This window comes from Sus scrofa, chromosome 12 (genome assembly GCF_000003025.6).
Source record: "Sus scrofa isolate TJ Tabasco breed Duroc chromosome 12, Sscrofa11.1, whole genome shotgun sequence".
NCBI classification, from domain to species: Eukaryota; Metazoa; Chordata; class Mammalia; order Artiodactyla; family Suidae; genus Sus; species Sus scrofa.
In genome coordinates this window covers 18,455,545-18,474,357 of record NC_010454.4, presented here as the reverse complement: position 1 = coordinate 18,474,357, position 18,813 = coordinate 18,455,545, and the positions used below count along the sequence as shown (strand labels likewise).

General features: G+C 54.9%; 3 protein-coding genes across 4 annotated transcripts; 2 read left to right on the top strand and 1 right to left on the bottom strand.

The window, feature by feature from the left end:
- CCDC103 (coiled-coil domain containing 103) lies at nucleotides 42–4,653 on the top strand. Its single transcript, XM_003131330.4, has 4 exons — nucleotides 42–144; nucleotides 2,244–2,395; nucleotides 2,777–2,909; nucleotides 3,735–4,653. Exons 1-4 carry the CDS (start codon nucleotides 118–120, stop codon nucleotides 4,164–4,166), a joined length of 744 nt encoding a protein of 247 aa, XP_003131378.1. The 5' UTR covers nucleotides 42–117; the 3' UTR covers nucleotides 4,167–4,653.
- On the top strand, nucleotides 5,419–6,735 carry LOC102165039 (Ig-like V-type domain-containing protein FAM187A). The gene has a single exon (XM_005668744.3). It carries the CDS (start codon nucleotides 5,494–5,496, stop codon nucleotides 6,733–6,735), a length of 1,242 nt encoding a protein of 413 aa, XP_005668801.1. The 5' UTR covers nucleotides 5,419–5,493.
- Nucleotides 7,764–18,090, bottom strand: GFAP (glial fibrillary acidic protein). Of its 2 annotated transcripts, XM_005668709.3 has the most exons (10): nucleotides 17,615–18,090; nucleotides 16,552–16,612; nucleotides 16,284–16,379; nucleotides 15,075–15,236; nucleotides 13,488–13,613; nucleotides 13,089–13,309; nucleotides 12,473–12,516; nucleotides 11,979–12,098; nucleotides 10,363–10,448; nucleotides 7,766–9,367 (listed from the first exon to the last, which is right to left on the bottom strand). In XM_005668709.3, exons 1-10 carry the CDS (start codon nucleotides 18,061–18,063, stop codon nucleotides 9,326–9,328), a joined length of 1,407 nt encoding a protein of 468 aa, XP_005668766.1. In that variant the 5' UTR covers nucleotides 18,064–18,090; the 3' UTR covers nucleotides 7,766–9,325.

Sequence of the window (18,813 nt, the reverse complement as noted above, 5' to 3'; positions counted from 1 at the left end):
ACGTGGGGCCTTCGAGCCGGTCACGTGGGCGGGCCTGTTGAAGCAGTTGCTGGGCAACCACAGCTGCTGGGCGTGGTCTACGTCGAGCCGTTTTGGTTTGGGATTCCTAAAGAAAGAATGGAAACCAAGGCCGGGGCTGCTGGGGTGAAGTTCAGGGGGCGGGAGGGTTAGGTATTGTACTTACTCAGTGAGTGGGGAGGGCTCAGGATTGAACAGGAACCGGATCACCTGAGTTCAGTTCCTGGCCAGCCCAGCCTCCTCCTTGGTGTTCCGCTTACTGTGTTGGGGTGGAGGGGGAGGGCTCCGGGCTTGTTGATCTGCTTTCCTGCCCTAGGGCTGTTGATGATGACTTCACCACCTAATCTAGCTCAAAGCACTAAATTCTTTGGAGTTTGAGGTTCAAAGGAGTCTCACAGCAAGTAAATGCCAGAGTCAAGATTAGAACCCATATAGGTGATCTTACGGAACGGGTTAATCAGCCTCAGATACGCGGAGGCTGCAGAAATACAGTGGCAGAACTAAAGAGGTTACCCAAGTACCCAGGGACCTGTGCTCTAGCCCTGGTCTGGACAGAGGGATTTGGGAATGGGGATCATTGAGTCCCCTCTTCTACCACATCTAATTGATTTCCTGTTCAGCCATTGCATCTGGTTTGGGTTGAAAGTATGTTTCTTGTTAAAGACATTTAACAACGGGTACAATTTTATCCCTGGACCTAAGAGTCATTTATAAGGGAGTTCCCATCTAGCTCAGCGGAAACGAATCTGACTACCGTTCATGAGGACACGGGTTCGATCCCTGGCCTCGCTCGGTGGGTTAAAGGATCTCGCTTTCCTGTGAGCTGTGAGCTGTGTGTAGGTCGCAGACGTGGCTCGGATCTGGCATTGCTGTGGCTGTGGCATAGGCTGGTGGCTACAACTCCTATTCGACCCTTAGCCTGAGAACCTCCATATGATGTGGGTGCAGCCCTAAAAAGACAAAAAAAAAAAAAAAAAAAAAAAAGAAAGAAAAGAAAAAGAAAAATCGAATTCAAATAAAGATGGTTCAAATGAAGGGGGAAAAATATGTATAAAAGGAATCAGTTATAATAGTTCTGCTTTGGCGTGAGAGGCTCTTATCACAACTCACTATGGAATGACCCATGTGGAAGCAGGAAGGGGCTGAATTCTGAATAAATAAATGCCTCCTCAGCCAAATATTTTTAGAGACAGAATAAAAACAAATGAAAAATTAGAAAAAAGAATGAAAAATTGCCATTTGCAACAACACTTAGAGGGCATTATGCTAAGGGATTATAGGATACCACAGGGAATTATAAGTCGGACAAAAATATCGTATGATTTCACTTATATGTGAAGTCTAAAAAAACAAACAAACAAACAAACAAAACAAACATTTATAGACACAGAGAACAAACTGGTGGTTGCCGCAGGGGAGGGGAGTAATGGGATAGGCGAAATAGATGAAGGCAGTTAAGAGGCACAAACTTCCAGGAGTAAAATAAGACATAGGAACGTAATAACACAGAATAGGGAATATAGTCAATAATATTGTTGGGAGTTCCCTGGAGGCCTAGTGGTTAAGGATCTGGCATTGTCACTGCTGTGGCTCGAATTGCTGCAGTGGTGTGAGTTCAATGCCTGGCCTGGGAACTTCTGCACCCCCCCCCAAAAAAAGTAATTAAGTTATTACAATTCTGGGGGGAGTGAGCCCAAAGCATACGGAAGTTCCTGGGCCAGAGATCAGATCTGCACCACAGCAGCAACTCAATCCACAGCAGTGAAAATGCTGGATCCTTAACCTGCTGAGTCAGCAGGGAACTCCCTGTAATAACTTTGAATGATGACAGGTGGTAATTAGACTTATCATGGTGATCATTTCACAATGTATATATCAAATCACTATGTTGTACACCTGAAACTCGTATAACATTGTGTGTCAATTATACTTCAATTAAAAAATACTTTTAGAGGCAGAGAACAAAATTAAGGCAGGGCACTAAATTGAAATTCAAGACACTGTTCTCAGTGACAAGTCTTAAGCGAAAACTCACTATGTAATGCCCCTCTGTAAAAGAGAGAACTAGATTTTTAGACTTTTGTCACACTCTCCAAGGTAAGTAACACAATATCCAAAGTGTTTTGGAGTCATTTTGTGGGCTGGCAAAGAATCCAGATGCACACCCCCTACCCCCACCCCTGATATTGACCTTCAGCTGACACTCATTCCCTTTGCCTTCGCAGGCACAGGCCATGGAAAGGAATGACATTATTGACTTTAAGGCTCTGGAGAAAGAGCTGCAGGCTGCCCTCACCGCTGATGAGAAGTACAAACGAGAGAACGCTGCCAAGTTACGGGCAGTGGAACAGAGGGTGGCTTCCTATGAGGAGTTCAGGTTGGCTTAATGCCCTTTTTCTCAGGCGCCCCTGTAATGATTTACAATAGTAGGTAAGAGCATGTGCTTTGGAGTCAGACAATTCTGGGCTCCGTCCTGGCCCTGCTCTCTACTACCTGTGTGATCTTGTGGAAGTTATTTTACTAATCTGAGCCTCTACTCCTCATCTGTAAAAGAGAGTAACCATTGCTATGATTAAATATTATTGCATAGAAGATTCTGAGCACAATGTCTGGCATCTGGGAAGTGCTCAAAGGTTGTCAGCTATTGTTGCTGTTGTTGGCTTGCCAGCAGGTACAGCCTATATTATGGAAAATCCAGCCATCTCACACCTATAGGCAGCATTGGGTCTTTCCCCTAATCTCCGTCCTTTGCCCACAGGGGTATTGTCCTTGCATCACATCTAAAGCCACTGGAGCGGAAGGACAAGATAGGAGGGAAGAGGACTGTGCCCTGGAATTGTCACGCTGTTCAGGGAAGGCCCTCCCAGGATGACACCACTGAAATCTCTCCGGTAGGTGGGTCCCAGCATTATCCTCTGTCCTAAATCTCCAATCCTGTCTTCTTTTTCTCTTTTTTTGGCAGCACCCATGGCATATGGAAGTTCCCTGGCCAGGCATAGAATCCAAGCTGCAGCTTCTACCTATGCCACAGCTGCAGCAACACCGGATCCTTTAACCCACTGTGCCACAGCGGGAACTCGAATCCTATCTTCTTACAACACATACATTTTTCTCATTTATCTCATTAAGCCAACAGAGGCAGTTTTCTGCCTTCAATCCCAGAAAGAAAAGTAACTAGTGAGTGGCGAGGCTGAAAGAGGGCAGAACAAGTCAGAAAGGTGGGTTTGGCCGGCCCTTTCAATCAGCCTAGTGGCTTGCACTCCCAGCTCAGATTTGGGTTGCTCTGCCTTGGGTTACATGCTATAGAGTATATGATCCTCTGGCAGTGCTGGGAGGAAGATCCAGCCTGTCAGATTCTGACACCCATCTTGAGTTCCTTTCTCTCCTCCTGAGGTTTCCAATTACCTCCCCCTCTACCCCCCTCTCAGAGTAAACTGACTTAGTGTCCTAGAGCCGGGCTATATCCACATTCATCAATAGGAAATCCTGGTACAACTGAGAATCTCCAATCATAACCTGGGTTCCTTGGGAGCCTCCCTCCCCTTCCCATCCCCAGTTCCCTCATCTGAAAATGAGACCCACAGGGCCCATAGCCTTGGCAGTGCTCAGAGAGCGGTACCAGAGCTCAGATGAAAACCCGCAGACTCCGCCTCCCTCTTACGGTCACAGAGCAGCTGGAAGAGCTCTGGACTCTCTTTCCTTCCTTTATGATCCAGGAGAAAACGCTCTTCCAGCCTGAGACCTCAGCTGAGTTCTACCGTGATTGGCGGCGATACTTGCTGAACGGGCCAGAGCGCTACGAGGCCCTGCTGCGGCTCGGGGGTCCAAAGCTGGGCCACCTCTTCCGAATGGATGTGGGGTTTGGACTCCTAGGGGAGATGCTGGTGGTGCTAGCTGATCATGTGAGGCCGGCTGACGGGTCAGTGGTGCTGGGGATCCTGCACAGCCTGGCTGGCACCAGGCGCTTCACCTTGAACCTGAGCCTGATGAGCCATACCGAGACAGAGAGCTGCAAAGCCTTGTTTCAGAAGCTGCAGGCCATGAGTGCCCCCAGCCTGGAGGGGCAGGATCTGGGGGAGCAGCCTGGTGGGCTCCGGGAGGAGGAGAGTCTCCTACGAGAGCTGCTAAGGCTGTACCGGGTGGAGTGATGGGACCTGTTACTTTCAGAGGCCCCCCAGTGGTCACTGGAGGCAATTTTTGGTTGTTGCCTTGGGGGTTCTGCAGAACTGTAATGAAAGGACCACACCCAGTTCCCTTGTAGACTGGGAATTTTCACAGCAAAAGCAGGAATTGAGTCTTCTCTTCTCCTCCAGCCTCTGGGGCTCCATGTTCTGACCTGTGTAGATCCACAGGATGGTCAAGGGCCCAAGAAGTTGAAAGAGTTTTGCTTCCCACCCTTAAAGTCTGCCAGGTCGCTGGCCCCATGACCCTGAGAGATGGGTGTGTGCCCAGCCAAAGACTGGCACCCCCAGTTACAGCCTCCGCTCAAAAAAGCAAAAAGCCAAATTGTTAATCTTCCATGGTAAACAAATACTGATCTCCATAGCTCTTTATTTTTATTTTTCCCATAGCGCTTAACAGGAGTATGTGTAACCGAAAACCAATGAATAAACATTTAATAGAGAAAGGATAAAATACTACCTCATATGAGGTAGAGTTATTTTTTCCCAGGGGCCGAGTTCCCGTGTAGGTTGGGCCTGGGAAACTCCCAAGCTTTCAGCTCAGATCCGGCCAGCCTCCCAGGCTTCTTCAGATGTCCAGATGTGCAGGCAAAGTGGTTTCCTTCACGGAGTTCCTGTTGTGGCGCAGCTGAAAGGAACTCGACTAGGAACCATGAGGCTGTGGGTTTGATCCCTGGCATCGTTCAGTGGGCTAAGGATCTGGCATTGCCGTGAGCTGTGGTGTAGGTCACAGACACGGCTCAGGTCCCATGTTGCCATGGCTCTGGCGTAGGCTGAGGCTACAGCTCCAATTGGACCCCTAGCCTGGGAACCTCCATATGCCATGGGTGCAGCGTTAAAATGCAAAAAAAAAAAAAAAGGTTTCTTTCAACTCCTGAATTAACCAAAGGGAAGACCTTTCTACCAGGTGGGTGGAACAGGGCCTGGAGCAGAGAGGCAGAGATTTCCCTGTCCTGGTGTCTGGGGCCTTGCCTCTCATTCTGACCTCCCCTGACCCATTCTTGAGTGAGTGCTAGTGTTCTAGAAAGGGGAGAGAGGGCCAGGTTCTAGAATGGTTTCCCTCAAGATCATGTCTGGTATGTTCGAAGCGCATCTCCTAGAGCAACTGGGAGTAAATCGCCTGGTCCTCAGCGGCTTCCTCTCCAGATGGCTGCTGTTTTTCCTGGCTGCTTAATCTTCTCCTCACGCTGATGTCTCCTCCCAGAAGTGATTTCTAGAAGCTCCCCAGGCCGTCAGTCATTCTCCCCCCCACCCCCCCACCCCACCCCCACCCCGACCCTTCCCTTGTGCAGGCATGAACCCGGCCCACACCACTGTGCTCCTGTGGGTGTGGGGGAGTCTCCAGGCCTTTGAAATTGTGGAGAAGGAGAACATTTTTCAGAGGACGCCCTGCCCGGCTTTCCTGATGTTCGACAATGCAGCCTACCTGGCCGACATGAGCTTTGAGCTCCCCTGCCACTGCAAGCCCGAGGAGGTGGCTGCGGTCGTCTGGTACTATCAGAAGCACCTGGGTAGCAGCCACACCAAGGTGCTGACGGACTTCGATGGGCGGGTGCTGACCGAGGCGGCGCAGGTGCGCGTGGGCAGCGACATGCTGGTCCGCTTCAGCATCCGCATGTTCAGCCTGCTGGTCTTCCGGGCCCAGCCCGAGGACTCGGGCTTGTATTTCTGCGGCACCCGCAAGGGGGACTACTTTTACGCCTACGACGTGGACATCCAGAGCGGTGAGGGCATGGTGGCCACCTTCAAGGACCAGGGCCAAGAGCCCTTCGCAGACGAGTACCACGGGAGCCTCCGCGTCTTCACTACCTTCTGGGAGTGGACCCCCTGCGACCGCTGCGGGGTGCGCGGGGAGCAGTGGCGCATTGGCCTGTGCTACCTGCAGAGCCCGGACCTCTCCCCTCGCTACCGCCGAACGCTGCCTGACGTGGTGTCCTGTGGCTCCCGGGCCGTGCCGAGGCCGCTTCGGGCCAAGGTCAGCGACCACACCCCCGAGCTGCTGGTGCGGAGCTGCCTGGTGCCCTGCGAGACGACGAAGATCCAGAAGGGCGTGATGGCCATCTTCAACTACGTGTCCAAAGTGGGCAGCCGGCCCTGGCTGCCCCAGGTCCCCATTCAGTTCCACCAGCAGAGACTGGGCCACGGACTCATCATCTCCTGCCCCGGGGCCCGGCCCGAGCACGCCGTGGCCTGGGACAAGGACCGCCAGTACCTCTACCGCACGCAGTACCTGCGGGGCGTCAACCGGTCCATGAGGGTGTTCATCGACCACGGCAACCATCTCCACATCCGCTTCACTCAGCTGGAAGACCGGGGCATCTACTATTGCTGGCGGCAGGGGGAGCGCATCGCTGGGTTCCGACTGGGCGTGACACAGCGAGGCCGCTACCCCGCCTCCTTCTCCGACCCCGAGACTCGCGCCGCCCTGCGGCTCACCCTGATAGGCTACCTGCTCATCACGGCGGTCTTCGTCACCGTTCACCTCTGTCGTTGCTGCTGTCACTTATTTCGCTGTTGGCCCGACCTCTCCCCCTAGCTCTGGTTGTGCTCAGATACGTTTTGTTAAATGATACCGGGTGCCTCTGGGTGGGCGTCCTGGGCTGGGACATGTGGACAGAGTTGTTAGCTCTAACGGACTCCCCACTTTCGCAAACCAGTCTGGGTCCGGGTCTGGGAAGTGGGGAAGCCTGAGGCAGGTGGGGGGCGGGGGACTGAGGCCCAGGATGGAAGTAGCCACGGGTCTTCTGACTTCACATTCTGAGAAAAAAGACGAAAACCTAATATTCATCAGCTGTTTGGTGTTGAACGGTGTTTGAGGTGCTTTATTGTCTTGCCTTGGAGGATTGCCAAGTGATTACTGCTTGAATTGGGGATAGCAGAGAGAGGAAGAGAAAAGTCGGGGTACCTAGTATATACCCTCTTTGCCTTCTTTCCCAGCCTCATCCCAGGATTGGCAGGTAGAAATGGTGGGTTTGGAAATAAGGGTAGAGAGGTTCCCGTCATGGCGCAGGGGAAACGAATCCGACTAGGAACCATGAGGTTGAGGGTTTGATCCCTGGCCTCCCTCAGTGGGGTAAGGACCTGCCGTTGCTGTGAGCTGTGGTGTAGGTCAAAGATGCGGCTCAGATCCCATGTTGCTGTGGCTGTGGTGTAGGCTGGCAGCTACGGCTCCAATTGGACCCCAGCCTGGGAACCTCCATATGCTGTGGGTATGGCCCTTAAAAGCAAAAAAAAAAAAAGAAAGAAAGAAAGAAGGTAGAAACTAGCACAGGGAAATAGATGAGGAAAATGGGGATTAAATTTAGGGCTTTCCTCAGAGACTGCACCCAGGCTGGGGGCCAGGGGTGAGGAGAGGGGTGGGAAACAAAGGCTGGAAGTGGGGAGGGGGCACCAGGGCTGCAGGGCAGAGCAGAGTTGGAGATGGGGTTTGTCATGTGGCGGCTGCTGGGGCCAGGGGTGGTGGTGGTGGTGGTGTCCCAAGATAAGCAAGTTGGGTCTTGTCCAAGGCTACTTCCTGCCCCCCTTCCCCCAGCCCCAGCCTCTGCTGAACAGATCAGAGTCCACTCTGGGGAAGGCCACAGCAGTTGTCTTTATTTACGTCAGTGACTAAAGGCAGCAGGGTGCCCTGAGGTTAGCAGAGTGGGTGGCAGGAGGGAGTGCAGGAGGGCACCCAGTCTTGGAAAGAGGGAGGGGCTCCTACTTCTCCCTCTTTCTGGCCTTAGAGGGGACAGGGGTAGCCTGGAGTGGGCCCTCTTAGCCCCACTTGTGGGCACCGGTCATCTCGGGCCCGTCAGTCTTCCCGCAGACAGCAGAACAGGTGCTCTGGGTCAAAGTGTCTGCCCCAAGCTGGCCTGCCTCCAGGCTGCAGGAATACAAACCAGTGTCTTCACTCTGCCTGGGTCTTGGTTTCTCAAGCTATAAAATAGGATGCTACCTAAAACACAGGGGGGACATTTCGTATTTAACTAACAGGGGACTAGAGGGGCCTTGGCTTAGGGAAGGGCAGTGGTCACTGTGGGGAGCAGAGGGTCAGCCGTGTAGCAAAGGCTTCTCCTGTAGTATGTGCTAGAGTCAGGTGGTGGCAGCTGCAGGGGCTCACAGACCTGGGTGGGCAGGGGTTATGCAACAAGGAAAAGGACAAAGAACCGGGATAAAGTGGGCCCTGCCCCTACAAGCAGCAGTCTCTCTCTCTCCTGTTTCACCATCTTCAAGAGGATGAGTCACTTTCTTGAGTCCCACGACCCAGAGGCCAAGTGCATTTGCTTGCCCACAGCCTCCAACTCTGATGTCAAACATTATCCCAACTGCCTCCCCCCCCTTCTCTACCTGCCCCCCTCCAGCCTGTATGCGGGGAGTCCTCCTGGGCTTGACCTCTCTGTACCCACGCCTAGGAGCCAGGGCCCCCTCTACTCCCTCCCAGCACCCCTTCCCTCTCCACTTACACTGTAGTTCCCCCAAGTGCTGAGAACCAAGCTCCCGTGTGCCCACTGCATGCCCACATGGCAGCTCAGTGGGGCTGAGACACTTGAACCATCACTCAGGAGCCCCCTCTGTGATCTGGGCAGGCCAGGCATTCTGGTGGCAGGATAGCCCCACCCACCCTCAGACTGGTCAGGGTCAGTCTAGAAGAATAAGCCTCTGGCCAGGGCCTCCTTGCCTGTGGGGACCTCCCCTTCCTGCCTCAGAGTCTCTGTTTTCCTCCAGCAGCCTGAGGAAACTCAAAGGCCCAGTTCCCAGATACCCCCAGACACCTCCGGCTCTGGCAACAGTTGCCATGACAACAGGGATTCAGGAGATGGAGGGTGATTTATTAGGTCTCCCTGCTCTCCCCAACTTCTTTGCTCCCTCTCAGTTCTAACTCAAGCTGCTGGCCAGACCCCTTCAGGCTGCCGCCTGGGTTGAGTGTCCTGTTAGAGTTGCTGGGAGTGGGGGTGAGTGCTACCTGGCAGGCTTAATGCTGATGGCGCCTAGAGCAGCAAGCCGGCATAGATGGAGGGGGAAGAGGAGCAGCTGGGGGGGGTGGGAACGCGAGTCTGGGAAAATGAGCTAGCAGGAGGAGTGACTACCCCGACTCCTGCTGCAGGCCCCTCAGAGTGCAGGGCAGGGACTACCCGGTGTGTCCTGCCTCACACCACATCCTTGTGCTCCTGCTTGGACTCCTTAATGACCTGCAGGGGACAGAGAAGGTGCCACAGTTAGAAGCCCATACAGACTCCAGCTCCACCATGGCTAGGCTATGTGACTTTGGGCAAGTCCCCAGCCTCCATTTAAAAGGAGTCGCCATTGTGGCTCAGTGATTAACGAACCCACAAGCAACCACGAGGATGCAGGTTCGATCCCTGGCCTATCTCAGTGGGTTAAGGATCTGGCGTTGCCATGAGCCGTGTAGGTTGCAGACGCAGCTTGGATCCCATGTTGCTATGGCCGTGGGGTAAGCTGGTGGCTGTAGCACCAATTCAACCCCTAGCCTAGGAACCTCCATATGCCGAGGGTGTGGCCCTAAAAGGACAAAAAAATAAAAATGTTTTTTTTTTGCCTGGCCCATGGCATGTGGAAATTCCTGGGCCAGGGATCGAACCCATGCCACAGCAGTGACCTGAGCCACTGCAATGCCAGCACTGGATCCTTAACCCTCTGTACCATAAGGGAACTCCTTGGGGCCACAGGAACACCCCTGTGCAGGAGTCAGAGGGGCAATGAGGTAACACCAGTGAGTCTCTAGCACTGTGCCTGGCACGTGGTGAGCTGCTGTGAGATTAGCTACTGCTATTGCTGGTGTGATGGGGAGGGAGTTGTGTCCAATCCCCTCTTCCCATTCTTCTGGCAGGTTCCTTTCCCCAAGCAGGAAGTTGAAAATTGGGAGTGAAATCTGCTAACTTTAATTTTCTTTCTCTCCCTACCCCCAAGCCTGGCATGGGGGCACCTGGGTCTGAGGGTGAGAAAGGGAGAAAGCCAGAGTCGGGACCCCACCCGGTGACCTCGGCACCCAGGCTCCCTTTCGAACTTCCAGTGGAGGACCTGGGGAATTGAATTACATGCAGGTTCCTTCCCCTCTTCCAGAGCCTCCCCGGGGAGCCGCTGTGAGTTATTGAGCACCTATGTGCCAGTCCAGGCTTTCTTCCGGAGCCTGCTGGGGCCAGAATCTCGAGTCTGCCCTCCTCACCTCTCCATCCCGCATCTCCACAGTCTTCACCACGATGTTCCTTTTGAGGTGGCCTTCTGACACGGACTTGGTGTCCAGGCTGGTTTCTGCAGGCGTGAGGAAAGGAGGTCTCCGTGGGCTCTCAGGGCACTAGACATCCTCCCCCACCTCCGTTTCCCCATGAAACCCCCAACCATGAGTGCAAAAGCCTATCCAACCAGGCAGAGAGGGCCTGGGCATTTCCAAAGGGGCTGGCAATCTCCTAAGCCCCCACTGTGACATGCACGTACTGGCTGCTCTGTCCAGTGCCCTGTTCCATCCCTGGCCTGGCTGCATTTCAGCCCCTCTGTAAGCCCTTGCCTGGCCTGTGCCTGCCTGTTAACCTAGCGCTGTGCCAAGGAAGGAGCACGTGGGCCTTGAAGTCAGGCGGGCCAGGTCTCAAGTCTCAGCTCAGCCACATGACTGTGGGCAAGTTAGTTTACCTCTTTCAGCCTCAGTTTCCGCATCTGCAAAATGGGGATACTGGTTTCTACTTCTCTAGATGAGACTGAGGAGTCAGTTAACAACAGGCACATATTAGGGCTTGATACACATGGGTCCCTTTCCTGTCCCTCTTTCCCCTTTCCTACTTCTCTCTGCCATTTCTCTGGGCCCTAGTGACCCTTTTCTGTCTGGCTTTTGACAGTACTGCCTCTACCTGGTCTAGCTGGTTAATCCTTCTGATGTTGAACTAAGCCCTGGGACATGCATAGCTAGTGTTTGTAAATTTCTTGCCCAGAAGGAAAAAGACTTTTCTTTCCTTAGCTAAGAATCATTTGAAGGCCACATACAAGGAAGAAGTAATTTAGTTTTTACCCCCTTCAATGAGAAAAATATAACATGTCACATTCACTAATATTTAAAATTAAGAGCAGGGAGAAATTCCTGTTGTGGCTCAGCAGTAACGAATCTGACTAGGATACATGAGGTTGTGGGTTTGATCTCTGGCCTCGATCAGTGGGTTAAGGATCTGGCGTTGCTGTGAGCTGTGGTGTAGGTCGCAGACTTGACTCCAATCATGCATTGCTGTGGCTGTGGCATAGGCTGGCAGCTGTAGCACCAATTTGACCCCTAGCCTGGGAACTTCTCTATGCCATGGATGCAGGCCTAAAAGCAAAAATAAAATTAAATTAAATTAAGAGCAGGGAACATAAAGCTTTATTCACTCCAAGAGCAGCAGTCCAGGGAGAAATAATCCTTTGGGCTGAATCAGCACTGAGCTGAACAACCAAGCCTTAGGGACAGACGCATTCAAGCAGAGAGCCTGGCGACTGGGCACAGCGAGACTCTAGGGGCCCTCCCAGTGATGGGGAAGAGGTGAGGGAGAGGCCAGCATTTGCTCAGAGACCCCAGAACATCTCATTTGAGCACCCAAGGACTTACCACCTTGAACAGGGGGCAGCTCTGCTACTTTAACCTGCATTTACCCTGTGCCGGGTCCTGGGCTGGGCGCTGAGGTTGCTGGGAAAAATGACACAGGCTTGGCCCTTTAGGGAAACCTGGGAGGAAGGAGCCCATGAGGATGGGAAGTGGACTGGGTGAAGCTCGCTCCCTGTCAAGCTGAGAAAAGCACCGTGTCTGAGAGGGAGGCAGCTAACCGAGAGCCGGCGGGGCTCCATTTACAATCTGGTGAGCCTGTATTGGTATAACTTGTATTGTGAGGCTTTTGAGATGTCTTGTGACCTTGTGACCTTCCCCTTCTTTGGTGCTTTTGCCCCCTGTAGTGACAAGCAGTTAAAAACAAACAAACAAAAAAACACATCAAACACTTGGATGGGCAGAGCTTGCTCAGGGACCTGCAGACAGGACAGAGGTTGAGACCCTCACCCAGTTCTGCAATAGAATGGGGAGCGGGGATGGGAGGGCGCTGGACACAGGGCAGAGCAGGACAGGAGTGGCTGCAAGCCCCCTCTGCAATGCCCTGGGGTGATATGATCTGGCTAGAAGCTCTGCAGTGAATCATGAAGGCCCCTGAAGAGAGCTCCAGACCCCTTTGCCCCAGTCCTCGGCCCCAGGCCAGAACAGCAACCCACAGGCCTGGGGGAGGGGGCAGGAATCCACCACTCTGCCCGCAAGGCCCTGCTCTACTGACCTCGGATCTGCAGATTGGAGAAGGTCTGCACAGGAATGGTGATGCTGAAAGACAGCAGAGGGAGGGGGGTGACCAGGCTGCTTGAAGACATCCCCAGGCCACGTCCTGGTCCGGGGTTATGGCAGCTTCGGGGCTCTTTTCCTTGCTAGGAAAGGTCGACCCCATTTCTTAGCTTCCCTAGCAGCCAACAAACTCCCTGGAGTAGCTTCAAGAGCCTGCAAGGGACTTGAGTGTTATCTGCGCAGAGAACATCTCTATTCAAAAGAGTGGAGGCTGGGGGGATGGCAGGGCGGAGGTGGGGCGAAGAGTGGCAAAGAGAGTTCCCAGGAGGCGGAAGAGATTGGTCAGGGGAAAAGAAGTCCAGTCTTTGTTGGGAGGGAAGGGAGTGAGCCTCTTACTTTGGAAGGTGACCCAAGTCCTTATCCTCGGACCTAATCAACATGGGTTGAATCAAATCCATTCATCCATTCATTCATCAGACATTTCTCGAATACCAACTGTGTGTTTGGCAAGCACTGTGCTGGGCACTGGGATAGGAGGGGGCTGGACACGAGGCTGAATAAGACAGCCCCTGAAGGGAGCGAGGCCGCACAGAGAGCCGCTGGTCAGAGCTCACCGGTTCTCCTCGCCCTCCAGCAGCTTCCTGTAGGTGGCGATCTCGATGTCCAGGGCCAGCTTAACGTTGAGCAGCTCCTGGTACTCCTGCAGGTGGCGGGCCATCTCGTCCTTGAGGCTCTGCCCCTCCTCCTCCAGCCGGGTCAGCGCCTCCTGGTAACTCGCTGCCTCCCGCGCGTGGCGCTCCTCCTGCTCCCGCATCTGCCTCTCTAGGGACTCGTTCTGTGGGTGGAACCGGCAGGTCCCTCGAGGCCCCGCCCCCGCCCCAGTAACTTTTCAGAGCTCCGCCCTCAGCCCTGGCCCCGCCCCCTGGCCCTTCTCCAGCATCTCGTAGGGCTGCAGGTCCCCTCCTCGGGTTCTCCGACCCCTTTTCCCCACCTTCGGCCCTGCGGGCTCTCACCGTGCCGCGCAGGGACTCCACGTCGCAGGTCAAGGCCTGCAGCTGGCGCCGGTAGTCGTTGGCCTCGTGCTTGGCCTGGCGGAGCAGCTCCGCGTTGCGGGCCGCGGCGTCTGTTAGGTCCGCAAACTAGGTGGGGAGAGGACCTTACGCTGAGGGCCGGGCTGGGGTCGCTTATCGCCCGAGCTGCGTGGGCCCCTGGGGAGGCACGGTGTCTGGGAGATCACGGAGATGGGCGGGACCCCAGGTCGTTGTCCAGCTCACCCCACATCATTGGCCCTGGGTGCGATTATTCGCAGGGACTGTGGCCCGAGGACAGGCTACACCTCCAGCACCTAGCAGCAGGGCCCCATCAGGCAATACATGAATGAACAGTGTTTGTCCCAGAATCCAGACTCTCCAGCGGTGGCAACTCCATCCGTGGACTGAACTCTCTCCTCTCCCACCGTAGACAGTGGGTTCTGGTGAGCAGAGCCCTGGGTTCTAACAGCCTTTTTCCCCCCCAGCTTGCAATGAAGCCCTCACAGCTCCATCAGACCTCGACCTGCTCAGAACCATCCCTGGCTTCTGCCACTTACACTCCTCAGCTCCAGGGGCTGGGCCAGGATCTCAGCACCCCCGCCTCTCTGTGCTTTTCGGCCTCTGCTCAGGCTCTGACCCGCACTCTGTCCTTCCCTCTTCTCTTTATGTTCCCGGTCTGCCGGTGCTGCCTGGCCCCAGCGCCTTCCCTTCTATGATTTCCTTCCTGTGCCTAAATTGGGCATAAACTCGGTCCTGCTCTGTTCTCCATAGACATCACATTTGGGTGACGTCACATCTCTCTGATCACACATGTCCCTGTATCCCAGGCAGTGCCTGGCTTGCAATAGATGCTCAGTAACCCAGGACACAGACAGTATAGGCACCAAGAATACAGCCTTCCAAGTGATATAGCTTGGAAATTCACCTCTATTCCTTAGGAGCTGTGTGACTTTTTTTTTTTTTTTTTTTTTTTTTTTTTTGTCTTTTTGCCTTTTCTAAGACTGCTTTTTGCAGCATATGGAGGCTCCCAGGCTAGGGGTCTAATCGGAGCTGTAGCCGCTGGCCTCCACCAGAGCCACAGCAACGTGGGATCCAGTCTGCATCTGCGACCTACACCACAGCTCACAACAATGCCGGATCCTTAACCCGCTGAACAAGGCCAGGGATCGAACCCGCAACCTCATGGTTCCTAGTCGGATTCATGAACCACTGAGCCACGAGGGGAACTCCAGGAGCTGTGTGACTTTGGGTGAATTAGTTAACCTCTCTGGATTTCGGTTCTCTGATCTAACAGAGATTGTCTTACTTCATGGTAAGATAACCCGTGCAAAGCACAGGGCCTAATACACAACAGTGCTGACTGACAGTAACAGAAATACTACTTCTCCTGCTACTACGCGCTTCCTGGAAGTAACAGTGCCTGTGTAACCCTAGGTCACCTCGCTTCTCTGGTGAAGGTCAGTCACTCAGAAGATCCTCTCCCGGCTTCCTCCACCCTCCTTCCCCAGCTCTTTTGCAGGGAGCCAGGAGGGCCGCCTGGGAGGCAGGCTGGCCCCAAGGCAGGGCTACCTTGGACCGGTACCACTCCTCTGCCTCCTGCATGTTGCTGGTTGCCACAGCCTCATATTGCGTGCGAATCTCTCTCAGGGCCGCTGTGAGGTCGGGCTTGGTCACGTCCATTTCCACGTGGACCTGCTGCTGTGCCAGCTGCTCCTGGAGTTCCCGCACCTCCTGGCCAGGGAGAAAAAAAGGATGCCAGGGCTCAGGGACCAGGCTGTCACTGGAGTGTCCCTACGGCCTCATGCTCTCTTCTGCTGCCCTCAGACACGGATGTTGGCTCAGGGAGATGGGGCACGCCTAGTCAGAGGAAGTGGCATGACCCAGGCTAGGGGCAGTTTGGGGTAGTTAACGTGCTCCTCTCAGGCCCGGAAGACAGTGAGTCTGTGATCCCCTGGGAGAGTGACCGAGTCCCTGTGGAATGGGTGTGCCTATGGGTTCCCAGGTTCCATAAAGTCACAGATTCTGAAGCCATAATCTGAAGTCAGAGCTTAGTGGTCTTTTTTTTTTTTTTTTTCACGTGAGTGGCTGTCATGTGAATGGAGACAGGCGGCAGAGGGGCTGGAGTCAGAGACTAACTGGGTGACACTGGCACGTTCTTTAACCTCTCTGGGCGTCAGTGTCTTCTGTGAAAAGGAGACAACACTGGGAGAGTTCCTGTCTCACAGGACGGCCCTGAAGAAAAGCGGGAGGCAACTCGGCCCATTGCAGTTCTCAGTAAGTGGAGTCTGTGTCTGTGTGCATTTTACCAGGGGCCGGGGGCTGGGCCGGGGGTCTCTTATCTCTATCTTTGTTTCCCTCAGTCTCTCTCTGTCTTCTCTCTCTCTCTCTTTCATTTTCTTCCTCTGTCAATCTCCCTCTCTTTCTGTTGTTTTTAGGGTCACACTCGAGGCATATGGAAGTTCCCAGGCTAGGGGTCAAATTGGAGCTGCAGTTGTGGTCTACACCACAGCCACAGCAAGGCCAGATCCGAGCTGCATCTATGAACTACACCGCAGCTCGCAGCGACGCCGGATCCTTAACCTACTGAGCGAGGCCAGGCATAGAACTGGCATCCTCATGGACACTGTGCCAGATTTTAACCCGCTGAGCCACACAGGACCTCCTCTGTCTCTTTCTCTCTGTCTCTGAATATCTCTGTCTCAATCTCTCTGTTTCTCTGTCTCTTTCCCTCAGTTCCCCTCTCTGTGTGGGCCTTTCCTCCCTCTGTCCTGGCCTTACCTCGTCATGGATCTTCCTCAAGAACCTGATTTCCTCCTCCAAAGACTCGATCTTCCTCTCCAGATCCAGCCGGGCCAGGGTGGCTTCATCCGCCTCCTGGAGTAGGGTGGGGGACAAGGGGCTGCTCTGACTCCAGACTCCTCCTCTCCCCTTCCTGGTTTCGTCTGATCCCTCCTTTGCTCCGGAGGCCTGGGCTTGGGGGCTCTGGTTGGGTGGGCTGCCATCAACACTCTCCCCCTCCCTGGTCCCTCCCTTCCATCACCCTGACCTGTCGATAGGTGGCCAGGTTGTTCTCAGCCTCCAGCCTCAGGTTGGTTTCATCCTGGAGCCTGGGGGAAGGGGACACATTCCTGGGTCCAGGTTCTTCTGAAGACTCTTGGACCCCTGCCCAGAGTCTCCTTAGAGGTGGCTTCCAGAGGGATCCTCTGCCTCCCCCTCCTACTCCCAGGACCAGTGGAGTGGCAGAGGGAGTGGGTGAGGGGGGCAGAATGATCCTAGGCAGAGTCTTGGCCAGGAGGCTGAGCAGACAAAGGCCTTGGCTTGAACTCATTACCAAGGTGCTTATCAGGGTTGGTGCACCTGTTCCTGCTTACACAGGTGCTTCCACCAATGTACAATCACTGCTGCGCACACACACACACACACACACACACACACACACATCCTCCAGCACTTGAGGGCACACACGCATCCCCTGCAAGTTTGGCTAGCACCATGGCCCTGGGGTTTCCTCTGACTTTTAGAAATGGGTTTTATTAAGGTCTCCACTTCACAGCTGTGCAAGCTGAAGTGTCCTTCTAGGGTCATAAGCTGGTGACAGGCAGAGCTGCCTGTGTTCTGAAGCCAGGCCTGCCTGCTCTTTCCCCTATTTCCTTTACCCTCGAGCCCAGTCCTCCTGGTGCACCCCAAATCTCCTTCCAGCTCCTCCTTTAGACAGATCTGGGCTCACATTCACACAGCATGCCCCCCGTCCACCGTCACAAGGCCCTACAGTGAAAGAAAGGCAGAGACCCCTGCCTGCTGGGGTCTCTGACTGTCCCGCACAGCTTTCCTCAGCAGGGAAGCTCTGGGAATACCCCGGCTCCCTGGAGGAAGGTCTTTGGGAACCAGACGCCTGAGACTCTGGGCCTCCTTTCCCCTAGACCCTCCATCACCTTGGGGAGCAAGGAGAGCCCTCCCCTCCCAGAGGTGGGAAACCGGGGGGCAGAGAGGCAGAGCCCCTGCCTGAGACCCTGCAGGTCTGCCTGCCTGCAGGTGCTCCCCCTCGGGAGCTCAGTCCTCCCTGATCACGAGGCCCCCTCCTCAGCCCCTCTCCACGGCCCCCTCCTCACTTCTGCCTCAGGGTGCCCAGGTCCTGCGCCAGGTTGTCCCTCTCCACCTCGAGCCGGGCGCCGTTGGCGGTGAGTTGGTCGAGCCGCAGCCGCAGCTCTCGCAGCTCGGCCTGGTAGACGTCGGCCAGCTTGGTGGGCTCCTTGGCCCGCAGCTGGTTCAGCTCGGCAGCCAGCGCCTTGTTCTGCTGCTCTAGGAAGCGCACTTTCTCGATGTAGCTGGCGAAGCGGTCGTTGAGTTCCATCATCTCTGCCCGCTCACTGGCCCGGGTCTCCTTGAAGCCAGTGTTGAGGGCCCCGGCCAGGGAGAAGTCCACCCGGGCCGGGAGTGGAGGCGGCATTCGAGCCAGGGACAGGCGGGGGCCAGGACCCAGGCGGCGGCCGCCCCCCACCGTTTCCAAGGAGGAGACATAGGAGCGGCGAGCCGCTGAGGTGACCCGTCTCCTCTCCATCCTGGCCTGGCTCTGCTGCCCCTGGGGATGTGCAGGCTTTATGGAGGAGTGGGCCGGCCTGGCACGGCCCAGGCTGCCCCTGGCAACGCCCCCCTGGCATAGCCTGAGGGGGTGGGGCTGGGCTGCAGCCCAGCCGTTAGGAGAGCGCCTCTCACCCCATCGGGGTCACTGCCCAGAGGCAGGCCTGGCTGCAGACAGAGGAACCAGTGGGCAGTTCGTGGGGCTGATGCTGGGTCTGGGGACCTGATCCCTGGGCAAGGAGACCTCTTCTCTGTGATTTGGGTCAGGGAAGGGCTGGACCTGATGACCTCTGACCTGTCTTCTAACTTTTTTTTTTCTTTTGTCTTTTTAGGGCTGCACCCACAGCATATGGAAGTTCCCAAGGCTAGGGGTTGAATCAGAGCTGCAGCTGCCGGCCTACACCGCAGTGCACGGCCACGCCGGATCCTTAACCCACGGAGTTAGGCTAGAGGTCAAACCCACGTCCTCGTGGATTCTAGTTGGGGTTCATAATCTGCTGAGCCACAGCAGAAAGTCCCCTGTCTTCTAACTCTTAGACCCCATATCCCAGGCCTTTCCTCGCTCCGTATTCTCCTTCCAGTGCTCGCTAGACGCTGGGAATTTGAAGAACAAACCTGTTCCCTACCCTCAAGGAACAGCCTGGGTTGTGGGTTTTGCCAGCCTCATTCTCAATGGCCCCCTGGAGCCCTCCCCTCGGAACCCAGTCGTCTGCATTCCCACCTTCCCCAT